The sequence below is a fragment of the Charadrius vociferus genome, unplaced genomic scaffold, assembly GCF_000708025.1.
Source record: "Charadrius vociferus isolate BGI_N301 unplaced genomic scaffold, ASM70802v2 scaffold356, whole genome shotgun sequence".
NCBI classification, from domain to species: Eukaryota; Metazoa; Chordata; class Aves; order Charadriiformes; family Charadriidae; genus Charadrius; species Charadrius vociferus.
This window is the reverse complement of record NW_009648717.1, coordinates 169,814-185,973: the sequence shown is the minus strand read 5'-3', so window position 1 is coordinate 185,973 and position 16,160 is coordinate 169,814. Positions and strand designations below refer to the sequence as shown.

The following is a 16,160-nucleotide window of genomic DNA, read 5'->3' as shown; positions in this document are numbered from 1 at the left end:
TAGGAGCCGGGCGGTGGTTTTTTGGGCCACAAACTGCATCTGAGATGGAGTCCCCCTGCGCTGCCCACTTCCTCCGCTGTTGGTCGGCTTGACTTTTATCTGGATAGCCTCCCACCGCTTAATTGTCCGTCCGCTAAATGATTGCACCCGCTGATGTGTGGCAGTGCGTTCTCTCCTCTCCCGTTCCCTCCAGCTCGGCCCCAGTGTCACGACTGTACGTGGTAAGGTGCCACGTGCTGCCGTAGGGGCAGGAAGATCCTTGGTAGTTCTTGGAAGCCCTTCAGTGGTCATACTGTGGCAGGTGCCACCTGCTTTAGGCTTTGGGACTTCTCCTTTATTGGAGCAGGACAATAAGGGCCCCGCTTCGGTTTTCCTTCATGCTCTTCCGCACCGCCCTCCTCTATTCCTTACCCGAGAGGAGATGAGAGAGGGATTCCTAGCTACGTCTTGGCAGGCTGGCAGCGTTCAAGAGCAGTGCCTGACCTGCTCGCTGCGTTTCTTCCTTTTTCAGAAGAGCAAACAGAATTATTTAGCAGCCTGTTATTGCAGTCTCTTGCTCTAGAATCACAGATTACTTCATTTCAGAAAAGAGCGGCTGTCTAATTACATAGGAAATGTCACCTAAAAAAAGAGCGCTGATATAGACTCACTAAAATTCCCCAGAAAGCAGCTGAATTCTGTCCTGAAGCCAAAAATAAGGAATACTACAGTTTCTGTAGGAATTAGGACTTCCATAATTGCCGGTAGTGTACAGAACAACCCTGCCTTAATCAGCTAACACCAACCGATATCCTCTCATCAGCTTTGGACGGCAAGATTAATGTTCCTTCTTCCTGCGAATCGGGTTCCTGGTTCCAAGGGAGAAGGCAATAGCAACGTAAATTGGGTTCAGGACCCCATTACATCCGCTCCTGTGCAAAGAAACTGCCCCCAGGAGCTTCCACTCTCTCCGTAGCGCCACTGGAATTAGTCAGACATCAGCAGGACGCTACCTGTAGCCAGGAAAGGTGAAGAATTTGGGATTTCTCCCATCTTCTGTCTGTGCTCGTAGCTATAAAGGTGAATATCTGTATTGGGAAAGGTATAATACCGTTTTCTTACTCTGGAGTTGGACGTTGTCTTCTGTCATGTAATGAAAAAGCAACAAATGAGCAGTGATTCAATTAGCCGCAGTAACAGGTTCAATTCCTCATATTGCTGGAGCTTTGCGGGAGATAAGAGGAGTTGAACAGATGCGGTATTTTAGACTAATAAATTCTTAAGGAAAACTTCTCCCTACAAGCCAACTTGGCCCTTGCAGGCAAAGGTTTCTCCATAATCTGTGCTGGTCTGTGTTGCCGGGGGAGGCAGCACTGGTGGAAGCGATCGCTCAGCACTGGAGCGTTTTGTCGTGCAGTTACAGAACTGATTTGCTGTTTCTTTCTGCCGCTTTTTAAAAGAAAGGGTCTGTTTGAAGGTTAAGAACACAGGCAAACAAGTAAGGACGTGGCCTGGGTTCACTGCTGGGCTAGTTTGGGATGTGACCCCGCAGCGGCTGCTGCTGCTCAGGCGGTGAAAGAGGTGGCTGCTCCTCCTAGCGTGTCGCTTGTCCCGCGGGGACTGTACCCCCGAGGAGTGTGGAGGGCGTATTGGTCCTTGTCGGTGCATCCCTGGCAATCCTAAAGCACCTTAGTCGCACCGCAAGTGCGACCCACCGCCTGATCAGCAAACGGGTACTCGCTTCCCATTTGATCGGGCTCTGTGGAAGTGGGATTAAGCAGAGAGGGTCCTCTCTCCCCAGACTGATAATTCGGAGGGTCTTCTTGGACGCAGTCCGTCTGTAGCAATCGATTGTAGCCTCAGCATCGCAGCTCAGCGCCGTTTGATTTCTACTGAGCTAGTTTTTTCACTTTCCTCATTTTATTTTTTTTAGGAAATTCCCAGAATTGTTCACTTGGTTTAAAAACTTTCTGGGGTATAAAGAGTCTGTTCACATGGAGACGTATCCGAAGGAACGGGCTACCGAGGGGATTGCCATGGAGATAGACTACGCCTCCTGTAAAAGACTGGGCTCCAGCTACCGAGCCTTACCCAAGAGCTACCAGCAACCCAAGTGCACAGGGCGGACTCCGCTGTGTAAAGAGGTAAGATGCTCTCGGCTGGGAACGGCGTGATGGAGGAAGGCTATTCCCGGCCGTATCGGATGGATGGAGCGAGGGCGAGGGGAACAGAAGAACAGGCTGGGGATTTGATTTGATTTTTGTGTGCCTGCGCTATGCCGAAAAGGTTCCTGGGGATGTCGGGGCACGTCTGCTCTCGTACAGCTGAGTTGTGCTGCTGCCGTCTGGGCACGGAGCAGCTCCTGCACCCAGGCGTGTGCGGGCGTACCGTCCTGGCTCGGCGTCATCGCCGTACCTGTCGGAGCCGGAGGTGAGCACACCCCGAGGTGTTCCTTGGGGGTGAGCGAGCGCTCAGCACTCCTTTAAACGTCTGGATGGCGGCCAGAAGCTATTGCACGGGGCGAGGCATCGGTCTAGGAATGGGTTATGCCGGAAGGCGGCTGGGAGATGCGATACCCACGTGGCTTCGGTGGTTGGCATCAGCTCTTCTCCGGTGGTGCTCGTCGAAAGGGTTGCATAAAGCGTTGGGGGTAGAACAGCTGGAGAAAAAACCCCAACGTAATAGTTGTGGTGTTTAGCTGCTGAAATAAAATGTAGGAGCATTAGATACGTATGGTGGTTTACATAGTACAATGGGTGAAAAGAACATTTAAGATTACAAAGTTAAAGACTCGAAGTAGGAAGTGACAGAACTAGTTTTGTGTATGGTCTTAATGTGATCTCAGCGATCTTTTACAAGGCAGTATGTCGTTCCAGATTATCGTTGCCTTTTTACCCACTTAATTCCCACTTAGTCTGCTTTCAGAGTTGTCTCTTAGTCCAACCTTAGAAGGAAATTAGATGGATCTTTAAGGTCCCTTCCAACCTAAACCATTCTATGAAATTACGTGTTCTGTAGTCAGATTCTCCCGCATATTCCTCACATGCTTCTATCTTTCTGCCTGAAATGCTAAGAAGACCTCTTGTCTTGAGAAACGGTGCGTCGATTCGGGAAATGGGCTCCCTCCAGGGGAGCCGCCTTGGTCAGGAGTCAACGTTGGTCTCTTGAGAAAGTGCTGCAGGATCAGATGTACGTTGTCGTTAATGTGCTGTAATGACCCTTTGATCAAAGCGGGAATGGCACTGGCTGATCCTGTTCCTTCGCTGCTGTTGAAGGTAATATTTTGGAGGTGAGTGCGCAGGACTCTTGCTGAAGGCCAGTTAATAAACGTGTTGGTTAAGAGCGTTCGCTGGAGGAGAGAAGAACCCCAGAAATCCCTTCTCTGGGTGGCTGCAGTCAGCAGCGGCGCCCGCGACAAACAGCGAGGAGATTGCCGTTTGGGAACATCACGGGTTTAATGTCTTTGCGCTCCTTGAGAGATGAGGAGGACGAATGTGGGTGACCAAGTCACGCGGTTAGCGGTGGTGGTTGGTGTTCAGCTGAAGTGGTGGCAAGATAGTGAAAACAACCTGGGCAAGAGACGATTGTAAGTTGGTTCGGTTTTTTTTATCCTAAGTCCTGACACGTGTCTCAAAAGTGTCTTGCGTGATGCAGTTATGAACTTTTCTTCCTGTGAGAATCTGACGACTCAGTTGTTCGGGCTTCGGGTTTATGAACAGTGGGCCTGGCTTTCAAGACTACCTGCCAAAATCTCGGTTGCTTTGCTTTTGGTCTCTTTGAGGTTTTTGTGAATGTTCTGTTCCTGTTTCGGAGGTGGTGAAAGCTGCAGGTGCTCAGCTGCTTTGTCGGGAAATGTATGGAGTATGGATTTGTATTCCCAATTAGCCTTATTTGGAGGTAGAAACCATGTACTGTCTTAACAGTCATCTTTGACGTGGTGACCACCCGCTGTTGTCGATGGTGAATCACACACATGGTTGCAGTTGACTGAAAAGTAACGGAAAATCTCCTTTTGCCTTTCTTTTTCTTTTCCCTTGCAAGTTTTTTCTCGCTAATGAATTTCTCAGGCTGCCTGGATGTTTCGGGTCTGGCTGTTTGGGGTTCTCTGGAAAGGACACGTGGTTTTTCCAACGGGGGGATTAGATCCTCCCATCAGAAGCGTGGGCTCGGAGCCAGCCGAGCGGAACCCCTCGGAAGGCTGATCGTGACTCTTGTCTCCCCCTGTCTCCCTCAAAGGTTTTGAATGACACCTGGGTCTCCTTCCCATCCTGGTCCGAAGACTCCACGTTCGTGAGCTCCAAGAAGACGCAATACGAAGAGCACATCTACAGGTGCGAGGATGAGCGTTTCGAGGTAATTTTGGTTTTCCTTGATTCATGTCTCGGGAAGCTTGGGGTTGCGTGAACAGTTAGTGATCTTGTTATAATTATGCTTTTAATACTACTTCTTGGAATCTGTTTATATTGTGTGTGTGTCACCTGAGTGGGTTTGGGTTTTTTTTGCATAAAAGCTCGTGTTCTCTTAATGCAAGAAGCAGCGGCTGCGTAAACACTTCTCGCTCCACGCTACCGCCCCTGCCCCTCGCGTTCTGTGCAGAGCTCTTCGTTCACGCTGCTCCGGATGAAATTGTTTAATGGCCAGCATATAACCGATGCATCTTTTCTGTTCTTAAGTGCCCACGTAGCGCAAGCGAACGTGCGCTCCCCTGTAATAATCTGAAAAGCGATACGTTCGGGATGTTAAGTGATTGACATCTTGACTAGAAATGGAAGTTAGCTTGGCAATTACCGGAATACGCTCAGATTCAGCACGTCCTCTTGTAGAGTAACTGTCAATTGTGTTCTATTCCCAGGTGGAAAATGTAATTTCCTAGCGGTATCATTCTGGTAGCCTTTAAATTCTTACGCAGTATTATCTAGGTAGCAGGTGAAATATAATTGGATTATTTTAGAGCAGCCGAACATGGAAAACCGCTGCTTGAGAACATCTTGTTAAACATGCGCGGCTTCTTGTTTCGTGTCACTTAAATGTTAGCCTCTGTGAAGTATCATGTTTTATCTATTCAACGATGGCTAATGCACCGTTCGCTTCAGCTGGATGTTGTCTTGGAGACCAACCTGGCAACGATCCGCGTCCTCGAGGCAATCCAAAAGAAACTCTCGCGCTTGTCTGCCGAGGAGCAGGCCAAATTCCGGCTGGACAACACTCTGGGTGGCACTTCGGAGGTGATCCACCGCAAGGCTCTCCAGAGGATATATGCTGACAAAGCAGCCGACATCATCGATGGGCTTCGGAAGAACCCATCCGTGGCTGTTCCCATCGTGCTGAAAAGGTACTGACTGCTCTGGCGCCCTGCCCCGGGAGCTCTGCCGAAGGATAACTCACCATAAATGGTCCAGATTTATGTAAAAGTAGCTAGTTTCTGCCTCTAAAGGGTGTGACCTCCACAAGGCTGTAATTTAAGCAGTGCGTGTTCTGTTTTGGTCTTTTGCTGTATTTCTTAATAATCACCTAGAAAGAGGGAATTACCCTTCGGAAACAAAAACCGTACCAGCTCAGCTGGAGGCATGTAGACCTTTTTGTTTTCTCCTCTTAAACCTTATTTCTTCCCGGGTGTCGGCATCGTGTGTGAGATGAGGCCGCTGTATTGTGTGGATGGATCCAGGGCTAAATTTGATCCCGTTCCAAATCCCGTGGCTGTACGTGACCGTGGGCTCAGACTGCGGTGGCTGCGTTACCCTCGGATTCCCAGGCCGGTTTCCCTTCTCAACCTCCCTTTCCTCGGTCAAGAAAAGGGAGTGGGTGCTGTGGCTCCTTGGGGAAGCTCGTGGAGGTGTGTAAGGAGGAGATAAACTCTTCCCATCTCCGTGGGACTGTCGCCCCTGTGTCTCAGGGCTCTGAGAGCCGGGGGTACCAGCCTTACCCAAAACACCTGCAAGGTCACAGCTTCCCCACCCTGCTGCAAGGACGCTCGTCCCCTGAGCCGGGTCTTGAGCTTTATCGGGGGTTGCTTTGCTTGAGACGCTGAGTCGAGGTTCAGGAGTCCGTTCCCAGGAAGCTCAGGTTGCTGCAAGGTGATAACTGTGTTAATTATCCAAACTAAGCTGCCCCTTTTCAGCAGGTGGAGAGCTGGGCCAGCTCTTGTACAGAACTGTGCCCCCTCCTGTACAGCTCCCTCCTGTGGGACAGCTTTCGTTTACGCCCGTTTCATAAGGAGTTCAGCTCTTCTCAGTGCTGGCCAGGAACCATGGGCCTAGGTTTTCCATATATGCTCAGAGCAGCCCTCTTAGACCTCCTTCGTTTTCTTCATCCAAGGTTAAAGATGAAAGAGGAAGAGTGGCGAGAAGCCCAGAGAGGATTTAATAAAGTCTGGCGAGAGCAGAATGAGAAGTATTACCTGAAATCTTTGGACCACCAGGGCATCAACTTCAAGCAGAATGATACCAAGGTCCTGAGGTCAAAGAGTCTCCTCAATGAGATTGAAAGCATCTATGATGAGGTGAGATGGTCACCAATAGTTTCCTTCCCTCCAGCTTACGTAGTTTGCGAGCGCGGTTTCAGCTCGCGCGATGAGGGAGGAGGTCTGTGCCACTGGCAGAGCTTTCTGAAAGGGTCTTGGGTGGAGGGAGGTGGTTGGGACTAATTTTTGTGCTGTGTTTCTCATCTGTAGAGGCAAGAGCAGGCTTCAGAAGACAACGCTGGAGTCCCCACAGGCCCGCACCTATCACTAGCCTACGAAGACAAGCAGATCCTGGAAGACGCTGCCTCTCTCATCATCCACCACGTGAAGCGGCAGACGGGAATCCAGAAAGAGGACAAGTACAAAATCAAGCAGATCATGTATCACTTCATTCCAGACCTGCTGTTTGCTCAGCGAGGCGAACTCTCGGATGTGGAAGAGGAAGAAGAGGAGGAAATGGATGTGGACGAAGCTACTGGGGCTGCAAAAAAGCACAACGGTGTCGGGGGCAGTCCTCCTAAAACCAAGCTGATGTTCAACAACACGACGGCCCAGAAGCTGCGGGGCATGGATGAGGTCTACAATCTCTTCTACGTGAACAGCAACTGGTACATCTTCATGCGGCTGCATCAGATCCTGTGCTTGCGGCTGCTGCGGATCTGCACCCAGGCCGAGCGACAGATCGAAGAGGAGACGCGGGAAAGGGAGTGGGAGAGGGAAGTGCTGGGCATAAAGCGAGACAAGAGCGACAGCCCTGCCATCCAGCTGCGCCTGAAGGAGCCGAGTGAGTGGGAGCCTTCTGGTGGGAGGCGGGGGAAGAAAGATGCTTCTCTTGGTAGCGTGTCAACAGGGCTTACTCGGTGTCTTCAGGCATGTTACAGCGGTGATGTGATGGGGGGATCTCTCTTTTGTTATCACTGGGCAGCACTGAATTGAGGGAGGAGATGGGAAGGTGTGGGGTACGTGGCACTCGGATAGCAGAATGGTAACGGATGGCAGTTATTTCGTAAGAGCTTTCATTTTACACTGGAGTATCTAAAGTATCCTTGAGTTCCCTAACTAAAAGCTTTTTTAAAAGTCTTCCAGAAATAAAGGCCTCATGGAGGAGTCTAGCGCTAGAAACCGAGAGATTGTGAAAGTACCCGTGGCCTTAAAAGAACTCATTTAAATGTCTATAAAAGACAAACTTAAGTCTATTCCAGTCACCCTTCAGCTTGATTGAGTAGTCTGAGGACCAAAACTCAAAGCGACGCTTCCCGGGGGTGGTGTCTTCATCTCTCCCATTCTCTCTTGTTGCAGTGGACATCGATGTGGAGGATTATTACCCGGCCTTCCTGGACATGGTGCGTAATCTCCTGGATGGGAACATGGACTCGTCGCAGTACGAGGACTCCTTGCGCGAAATGTTCACCATTCACGCCTACATCGCCTTTACCATGGACAAGCTGATCCAGAGCATCGTTCGACAGGTGACTGCCAGCAGAGGCGGGAGGGGGGATGGTCCGGGGGAGGGAAAGGAGCCGGGATGTTTGCTGGATGTTGTATGCCCAAATGGGGAATTTCAGGGGTAAGCAGGTAAATTCTGGGTGGTTTTAACCCAGCTGTGTAATACTGATGTAAAGAGACATGCTAAAAGGTAATTTCTGATGTATTTAAATTCTTGAGAATATCCTCTCTCTGCATTTAGAGTTCTCCCTTTGTTTTCCAGAGGTTTTAAGTATTCAATTTCAAAGTATCTCCAGAGCTAATCTTCCTTTAACTTTGAAAAAAGAAAAAGAATTAAATGGCATTTAAATAATTTTTTTTTCCTCTTCATCAGTGTTGTAGGAGCAGTGTATGGCTTTTCTAAAAAGCTTTGTGTCTTTTATCTGGCTGTTTGAGTAGCTCATTTTGGCTGTTAAACTCTAGGCCTTTTATTGGGCTGGTAGGAAGAATGTGTGACCAAGGGGAAAATTCTTCATGTGCCTTTTTGTAGCGTAAAGAACAAAAAACAGACACAAGGGGCTGGAAGTGGAATGGCTTGAAAGGCCTTTCCTCTTTCAGAAGGGTAGTGCTGCTTTTCAGAAGCCCTGTACTTCAGTCTAGAGATTAACCGGAATTCAATAGACAGTCGAGCGACTTCTGGTTTTTCAACTTGCACAAAACAAGGATTTGAGACTAATTCTCCCACCCCTCTGCTCAGGCACAGCAGCAGCGCCTTGCTGTGGAGGGGATATACCACGTCTTTTTAAAGATACGCTGTTTTTTCCATAGCAGCAGGGATCGTTTGCAACACAAAGAAGCTATGAAAAGCCTTAAACTCATGCTTTTTCCGCCTTTTTTTTTATTATTATTATTGCTTGGGCTCCTACCCGTGGTTATATCTTTGTTTCTTTATGTTCTGTGCTGATGGGCATGTAGCAGACTCCCCGATGAACACCTTCCCCCCCGTTCTCCCTTTTTTACACAGCTCCAGCACATAGTGAGCGATGAGATCTGCGTGCAGGTAACAGACCTCTACCTGTCGGAGAACAACAACGGAGCAACAGGAGGTCTTCTCGCTTCCCAATCTTCTCGTACGCTTCTGGAGGCCGCCTACCAGCGCAAAGCTGAGCAGCTCATGTCAGAGGAGAACTGTTTCAAGGTAAAGCCAGGCTGCGAACCGCAGCGAGCAGTGAGGGGGGATGCCTTTAAAGGACTGGTACTTCTCCCTTCTTAAAAAAAAGAGCCTTCTTTAGGCACCTGAGAGCCCTGAGGACTTTCTGTAGCTCTGAAAGTTGAAAGGAAGGTTTTGGTGGCGTGTCCCCAGCTTTTGGCACGTCGGTGAATGCTTCTGTAAGGGCCCCTTGGAAATGAGGTCTCAAGCAGCAATATATTTCCTGGAACAGTGACGGATATCCCTTGTGCTTCACCACGTCTTTGGGATGTATAATAGCGACTGCTTTGCTGTCACGGGTTTTAAATTTGTCGGCTCAAACTTTCCCGTTTCTCTCGTGTCTCAACCTTTGTCGACTGTGGGGAGATGTGCTAATACTGAGGGGGCGTTAAATCACTGCTGACTGCATACATTGCTAAATAAACCTGGTGCATCGTGCTAATCAAACCCATACGTCCTTCGCCTGAGACGTGGGAAGTGGTTCAGGCCCTTTCTGAGTGAGTGAAGTACTTTGGATCAAAGCCTGCCTGTATAACCTCTTTTCCTTTGCCTTCAAACTTATTTTGGGGGCTCAAGGACCCGCACTGCTCCAGAAACAACAATAAAAGAAAGATTTTTCAGAAAGCTTTACAATTTTCCTGTTCCTCAAAGACTGTGCGATTTCCCTAGTGTTTTCCCTTTGCTGTCAGGCACGTGGGAAGCAGTTTTTTCCCTTTAAAACTCTATGCCAACTTGCTTCGTTCTCCCTTTGCCCCGGAGAAGAGTGGAGGGTGTTGTGTTTCTATTTGAAACCTCGCACTGAAGTCCCTTCTGCTTTGTCTTTATAGCTGATGTTCATTCAGAGCAGAGGTCAAGTTCAGTTAACCATTGAGCTGCTGGACACAGAAGAGGAGAACTCTGATGACCCCGTAGAAGCAGAGGTAAGAGCGGCTTGTCCAGAGAGCTGACTGTGATGGTCAAGGGTGGAGGGTCTCCAGTTGACTCTTGTTGTGGTCCGTTAGCACAAGATAAGGAAACATCAAGAACAGGCTCTAAAGCTTTCAGCGATACGAATAGGCAAATCCTCCTTGGTTTATTTTGTATTAGAAAACCCTCAAAACCGTATAGAGAAGCGTTGTACCTGCCTTTTGGGGGGATGAGATGCACAGAGCCTTCAAAAGTGCCGTTGGGTTCATCCGTAGAACTTCCAGCTTAGCCTCCTTAACCATCCCATGTTGTTTGGTTGGAAGGCCGTGGCTGACCTGTGCCCTGTGCTCCCTTCCAGCGCTGGTCAGACTACGTGGAGCGGTACGTCAACTCCGATTCTACCTCCCCTGAGCTGCGGGAGCACCTGGCCCAGAAACCGGTCTTCCTGCCGAGGTGAGTGGCCAGGTTGTGCCGTGAACCAAACCCCGTAGAGGGCAGAGCCGACTGTGCTCCGTCACAGCGCTGCGTGGTCGGTCTCACCTGTGTTTTAGTGCCACGACAGAAGCCACTATTACCCTGGCAGCGCGGTGTAGTGGTACCGTGCTGCTCTTCATCCTAAAAGCAGTTGTGCTGCCAACTTTTGAGGAGCCAGCACAGATCCACCAGCTACGTCCAGCCTAGCAGTGCTAAAGGGCGAGCGCTAATTCCAAGAGGGGTTTCTCTGGTTTGCAGGAATCTGAGGCGGATCCGTAAGTGTCAGCGTGGTCGGGAGCAGCAGGAGAAGGAAGGGAAGGAGGGAAACAGTAAGAAGTCCATGGAGAACGTGGAGAGCTTGGACAAGCTGGAGTGTAAATTCAAACTGAACTCCTATAAGATGGTGTACGTGATCAAATCGGAGGATTACATGTACAGGAGGACCGCTCTGCTGCGAGCCCAGCAGGTAGGAGTGAGCGGAAGGACTGGGGTGGGTGGCTGGTGGTTCCCGGGCCCCCTGCTCCCAAAGGTCAGGTGGGGACAGACAGATGGAATGTCCTTGGGGATCCTGGTGGGTAGCATGTAGCAGTCTTTGTAATCTTATCTTCCTCAACCTCAAGCTCTCATCATCATCCCATCTCTCCTCCTCTCCAGAGACTTTTGTTAAGGTAGGACAGTGGTGTCGACCGTAAGCTCTCAGTTTCTTCCAGGAGGTACTTCCCGTGGGTGGTGTTCTCCCTGTTTTAGGGAAGACCTGTCTTCCGCATGTTCTTGTGGTGACACATGAGACTGCGTGTTCTTCCAGGCTTTCCTCAAAGAGGAATCAGACTGCAGACCATCAAATGCCTTCTGTCCCCCTGGATCCTTCTGGGTACCATCCCCTCATCATCTCCTGTCTCCACAGTCCCGGAGAGTGGGAGTCCTCAGGTCGCTCTGACACGGCAGAGCGCAGCCGACTTGCGGCGGCAGCAGCTCTAGAAAAGCTGTTTTTTGTGGCGAGGACGGGAGTGGTGAGGTCACCCATACAGAAAAATCCCCGTGGGTGTTTTTTGCGGGGCTTGGAAGTCCTGGACCCAAGGGTCTGTGACATCTGCCATCTAGTAGTCAAAGCTTGTGATCGCTGATTTAAATTGGAATTTGACTTTTGGAAGCTACTTTAATTTGCTTTTGCTTCTCTGTGCTAAAAGTAACCGTTGGGGCAAGGGAAGGAGGATGTCACTGGGATAGGTGGGGAGGGGAGATGCAGGAGGGGAAGGGCTCCCAGCTGGTTTTCAGCTATAAAGGTTGGGGTTTATTGAAGATGAAAAGAGCCTGTGGCTTCAGATCGGCCAAATTCAGACAGGCTCAGTTGGAGAAAGCTGATGTGGTTCTGGGAACACTTTGACACTCGGTTACTTTTCTCTTCCCATGGGAATATTTCCATCCAATAGAGAAAACCATCAGAGCTTTACCAGCAAACGCCGGTTCCAGTCTGGCTATTTAGACTTGGGGTTTGAAATACTTCACTATAATTCTATTATAATCTATTTAAAGCACAATATTAAGCAGAATGCCATTACTTAGGATGTGAAAGTGAGTGCAACCTGCTAGACTGAGGCAAAAGTTACTGCCTGAAGCCACTAGAAGCAGAGGTATACAAGAGGCTCCGTCGGTAGTAGTCTTTTCTATAGCTGCAGAGATTGTATTCACTTTATTAAATTATTTGCTTTTCTGAGCGAACCACTGAGAAAACTCACTGGGAGGTGCAGAGAGAGGTGCGCACGGCTTCCTGCCTAGCAAATCATCCTTCACAGCTCCGTCTCAGCTGCGTATTTAGACCTCTAAAACAATTGTTTACCGTCTGTTTCTTGCTGATGAAATACAAATAACGGGTTTATTTCATTAGTTGTAAGGTAATTGCGTTAAACTTGTGTTCACACCAGATGAGAGTGTTTTATTTCAGTAGCGGCTCTTTGAAATGCCGATATTGAGGAATTTGATTGAATTCCGGTTACCCCGTTCAACTGCCACAAACCTCAAGGACAAGTTACCTTGTAAGAGGGTAACACGTGCCGGTGTTATCACGGAGGATCCGAACACCAGTCAGATTACTGAACTGTTAAACACGTAGCGTGCAGCATAGCCCCTCCGGGACTGAAGTACCACGAAATTGCTGCAGAAGCTACATTGAACTGCAAATCTATCAGATGTTAACAGCGAACACCGAGCAGCAGTCAGCCTTTGGGAGGAGAACAAAACAAATCGTAAAACGCCTAAGTTTTAATCTTGAGGTTTAATTATAGCTAATGTTTTCAATTATGACTGTAGGCATGGTTTTCAAAGTCATGGCTTTAAGCCATCCGTCCTCGATTTCTACATTCCTTAAGTGGATGCTCAAAAACGTGCGCAGTTTTTCCTCTCCTGATCCTTCTGTGAAGCCAGTGGTTCTCAGACCTTTGAGACCTGACCCGGTTCTTCGTTTCCCATAGCAGTGGGGTCCCCCTGACATGTGTAATCCATGTTGATCTCGCTCTCTCCTGGGACCGTGCTGGAGGCAGACCCCCAGGGCCGGGGAGAGCGGGGCTTGCCTGGTCTGGGCTTCTACCTTGGCTGTAACCGCCCTGGAGAGGAGACCGGGGGGTGTTTATCAGAGTTTTTTCTCTGCCGTTAGCAAAAGCCGGTTACAAATTCTCTCTGGCTGTTGATCCCCTCGGTTGTGTCGACCAGCAGCCGAGCTTTGCGTAACGCTGCAGTCTGGGGGCCAAAGCTGCCTTTTTCTAACACCTCTTCCTATTTCTGTAGTCCCACGAAAGAGTGAGCAAGCGGCTGCACCAGCGGTTCCAGGCCTGGGTGGACAAATGGACCAAGGAGCACGTGCCCCGCGAAATGGCAGCCGAGACAAACAAGTGGCTAATGGGCGAAGGGTTGGAGGGCTTGGTGCCCTGCACCACCACCTGTGACACAGAGACCCTGCACTTTGTGAGCATTAACAAGTACCGCGTCAAATACGGCACGATATTCAAGACACCCTAAAACTCCCCCGGGGCAAGGGAAGAGCCCGGGAGATGTGTGTGTGTGTGCGCGCATCAAGGAAAGGAGGAAGATGCCTTTCTCCCCTCACTGTGTATCTCCGTAACATGGCCACTCGACTAGTGCGTGGCTGGTACAACCCGTCACCAGCGGGATTCCTCGTAGGGATGCGGATCTCCGCTGGGACCGCGGGCCACCGGCCCTTTGACTTCGGCACGCGTCCCCGGAGGGCGGGAAGGACCCTTCTCTGAACTGAGCCATCCCAGAGAAACACAACGAGCTCGTACACACCAGCAGTTGTTGAGGCTTTGACTCCCCGGAGGCCCCCAACGGCGAGGGAAGAGAACCGGAGGCTCTCCGTTATCGGACCGCTTGGATGTGTCCCGAAATCCCCAGGTGCCTGTCGCGACCAGATTCTCCTCCCTCGACGCTCCTGCGCGGGGACAGGCCCGACGCCACCTCACGGAGCGGACCCTTGGGTTCCTCTTGCCGCCCTCTCCTCCCTCCCAGGCTGGACTCACCCCGTGCAGATCGGTCTGTCCTTTCTAGTGCCAGTGGAACTGTTCATTATTTTATTTTAATTTTTTTTTTTTTTGTACCTGCTTGTTTACTAGTCTCTCCTAGTGCCATGCACCAGCTTTTCACACACATGTACGTACACACACACAACAGAGAACAACACGATTTTAACATGTTCCCCTCCTTTTTTGTAAATAAATGTACAAATTGTCCATTTGGGTTTTTTTTTGTTTTGTTTTGTTTTTTTTTTTTATTAAAGGAAGTATGCTTGATGTGCTAGCATAACTGTACTAGCTTCTTGTGTACCATAGTACCAGGTGGCTTGAGAATTAGACAGACCGACGGAGACGTTTATTACACTTTTTACCAAAGGGAGTTATCATTGTAGTGCTTTTGTGTGGAAACTTTTTTCTCTTTTTTTTTTTTTTTGTAAATAAAAAGAATGTCTTTGTTCTTAACTGGAGGAAGACGCTCGCTCCCCCACAGCCCTGTTCCTGGTCTGAAAGGCACCGTGCAGCATGCAGTTTTTGGGATGGGAAAGGGGAGGGGGTGGTGCATCCAACCATTTTATATGATTGGCTTCACAATCTGAGAGGAAAAAGCAGAGGCAGCGTGTGTGTTTTGCGGTTAACACAACCGAGGTATAATCAGCCTGTTAAGATATATAAATATATATTATATAATTCTAATTTTTCTTTTTTTATTATTTTTTTTTTCTGGTGGGTAATTCTTATCCACCTAGTCTTCCAGCTCTGAGGACCTTCGCTTTTGGGAAGTGTTGCTGAGCTACTTAGCTGGGGTTGATCGTGCTGATGTATTTTTCCCTCTCAGTATTGGAGAAAACATCATCTGAAGTACCAAACCAGTATTTGATAGAGCTGCTCTGCGTGTGTGTTTGTGTGCGGTGCGTGCGTGTGTGCAAGCGAAGGGCGAGGGGGGCGGGTCTCAGTGCGTTTCGCTAGTGAAATCCACATATGGGATATATATTTTTTTAAGTATAGAAGTTTAGCGCTGGCAGATATTTAAAACACGGGAGAAGATTCCGCTTTTAAAAAAAGAAGTCGGCACAGACTTCGTAAGCCACGACAGACACAAATGCACTGTCTCTCCTCCTCAAAGGAGGCAGCTTTCCTTGCACAAACCCACGCTGCCAGTCCTAAGCACCCGAAACGGCTTCCGTCGTCCCTGGCTGGGGAGACACAAGCAGGGCTTTGCTGCTGCTTCAACCTCTCCCAGGAATTTTTTTTTTTTTCCAAGACTGCAGGTCGTCTCCTCCTGGAACTGGAGCTGCCCTCTAGGAGAGGCTGGGGAGCGGGTGCGGAGGGGGACGTGTGCCTCGCCGGCCCTTCTGCAACCAGGAGAGCCGGGGTGGAAATGCATGGCCCTGAGGGGCCACTACTCATTGGCAGCCGATGTGCAGCAGGCAGATCTCAAACAGGAGCCTCCTAAGGAGAGAGGGAAATAGAAGGGAAGAGCCCATCGGGGAATATTCACAGTTTGCCAGCAATAAGTTACCCGTCTCGCTTCTCCTCCTTTGCTGTAACTGGGCAGGAAGGGGCTCTTGCCGCATCCTCTTCCACATCAAAGGTTTCAGGTGCACTCCGCTCTCTGTTTCCCCCTTATTTTCCTGGTTGTATGCTCAAGGTGATCTTGGAAGCGAAAATCTTGGGGTTATTGAGACTTTTTGACCTGCTTGGAAGTACCAGCTGCTGCTGCTTGGTGGGTGTCTTGTCCCAGGAGTCTGTGCCTGCATGTCATTGAGCGCAAGGGGGGGCTGGCACGGATACGCCTGCGGGGAGACCCCTGTCTCCGTCTGACATCCCAGCTCTGCTCCCAGCCTGTACAATAGCAGAGGTTTGTGGGTTTTTTTTCTTCTTTTTATTTGAACTTGCTTTTTGTATTCTGTAATGTGATCCTCGGCCCACAAATCCATGTGATTTCTATTCAAATGTTGTAAACTTGACTGTAGTGCAGTATTTCCATTAAAATATCAGGGCTAATCATCGTCTACGGATTCTTCCTTCCTCCCGATCACACACAATGAAATTTCGGAGCGCTTCTGAGGGGGGAGAAAGGGGATAGGGAGGACTATGGTTGCCGAGTTGCTTAGGCCGAAGGACAGAGAGACGAGTCGCCTCTGCTCAGGTTCTGCCTCCGTTTTCCTGTGAATTTACTAAA

The 16,160-nt window shown here is 49.5% G+C and overlaps 2 protein-coding genes across 2 annotated transcripts in view; both read left to right on the top strand.

Annotated features, from left to right (window-relative positions):
* Positions 1 to 13,466, top strand: part of SIN3A (SIN3 transcription regulator family member A) — a 37,558-nt gene extending 24,092 nt beyond the window's left edge. Inside the window, exons 11-21 of the mRNA XM_009886670.1 lie at positions 1,913 to 2,123; positions 4,216 to 4,332; positions 5,073 to 5,311; positions 6,295 to 6,478; positions 6,650 to 7,223; positions 7,739 to 7,908; positions 8,889 to 9,062; positions 9,902 to 9,994; positions 10,339 to 10,433; positions 10,713 to 10,920; positions 13,236 to 13,466. Coding sequence (XP_009884972.1) covers positions 1,913 to 2,123; positions 4,216 to 4,332; positions 5,073 to 5,311; positions 6,295 to 6,478; positions 6,650 to 7,223; positions 7,739 to 7,908; positions 8,889 to 9,062; positions 9,902 to 9,994; positions 10,339 to 10,433; positions 10,713 to 10,920; positions 13,236 to 13,466 — 2,296 coding nt within the window. The remainder of the gene's footprint in view (positions 1 to 1,912; positions 2,124 to 4,215; positions 4,333 to 5,072; positions 5,312 to 6,294; positions 6,479 to 6,649; positions 7,224 to 7,738; positions 7,909 to 8,888; positions 9,063 to 9,901; positions 9,995 to 10,338; positions 10,434 to 10,712; positions 10,921 to 13,235) is intronic.
* A 104-nt stretch (positions 13,467 to 13,570) lies between these two features.
* Positions 13,571 to 16,160, top strand: part of MAN2C1 (mannosidase, alpha, class 2C, member 1) — a 15,940-nt gene continuing 13,350 nt past the window's right edge. The window contains exons 1-2 of the mRNA XM_009886703.1: positions 13,571 to 13,596; positions 13,860 to 13,997. Of these exons, the coding sequence (XP_009885005.1) occupies positions 13,571 to 13,596; positions 13,860 to 13,997 (164 nt within the window). The remainder of the gene's footprint in view (positions 13,597 to 13,859; positions 13,998 to 16,160) is intronic.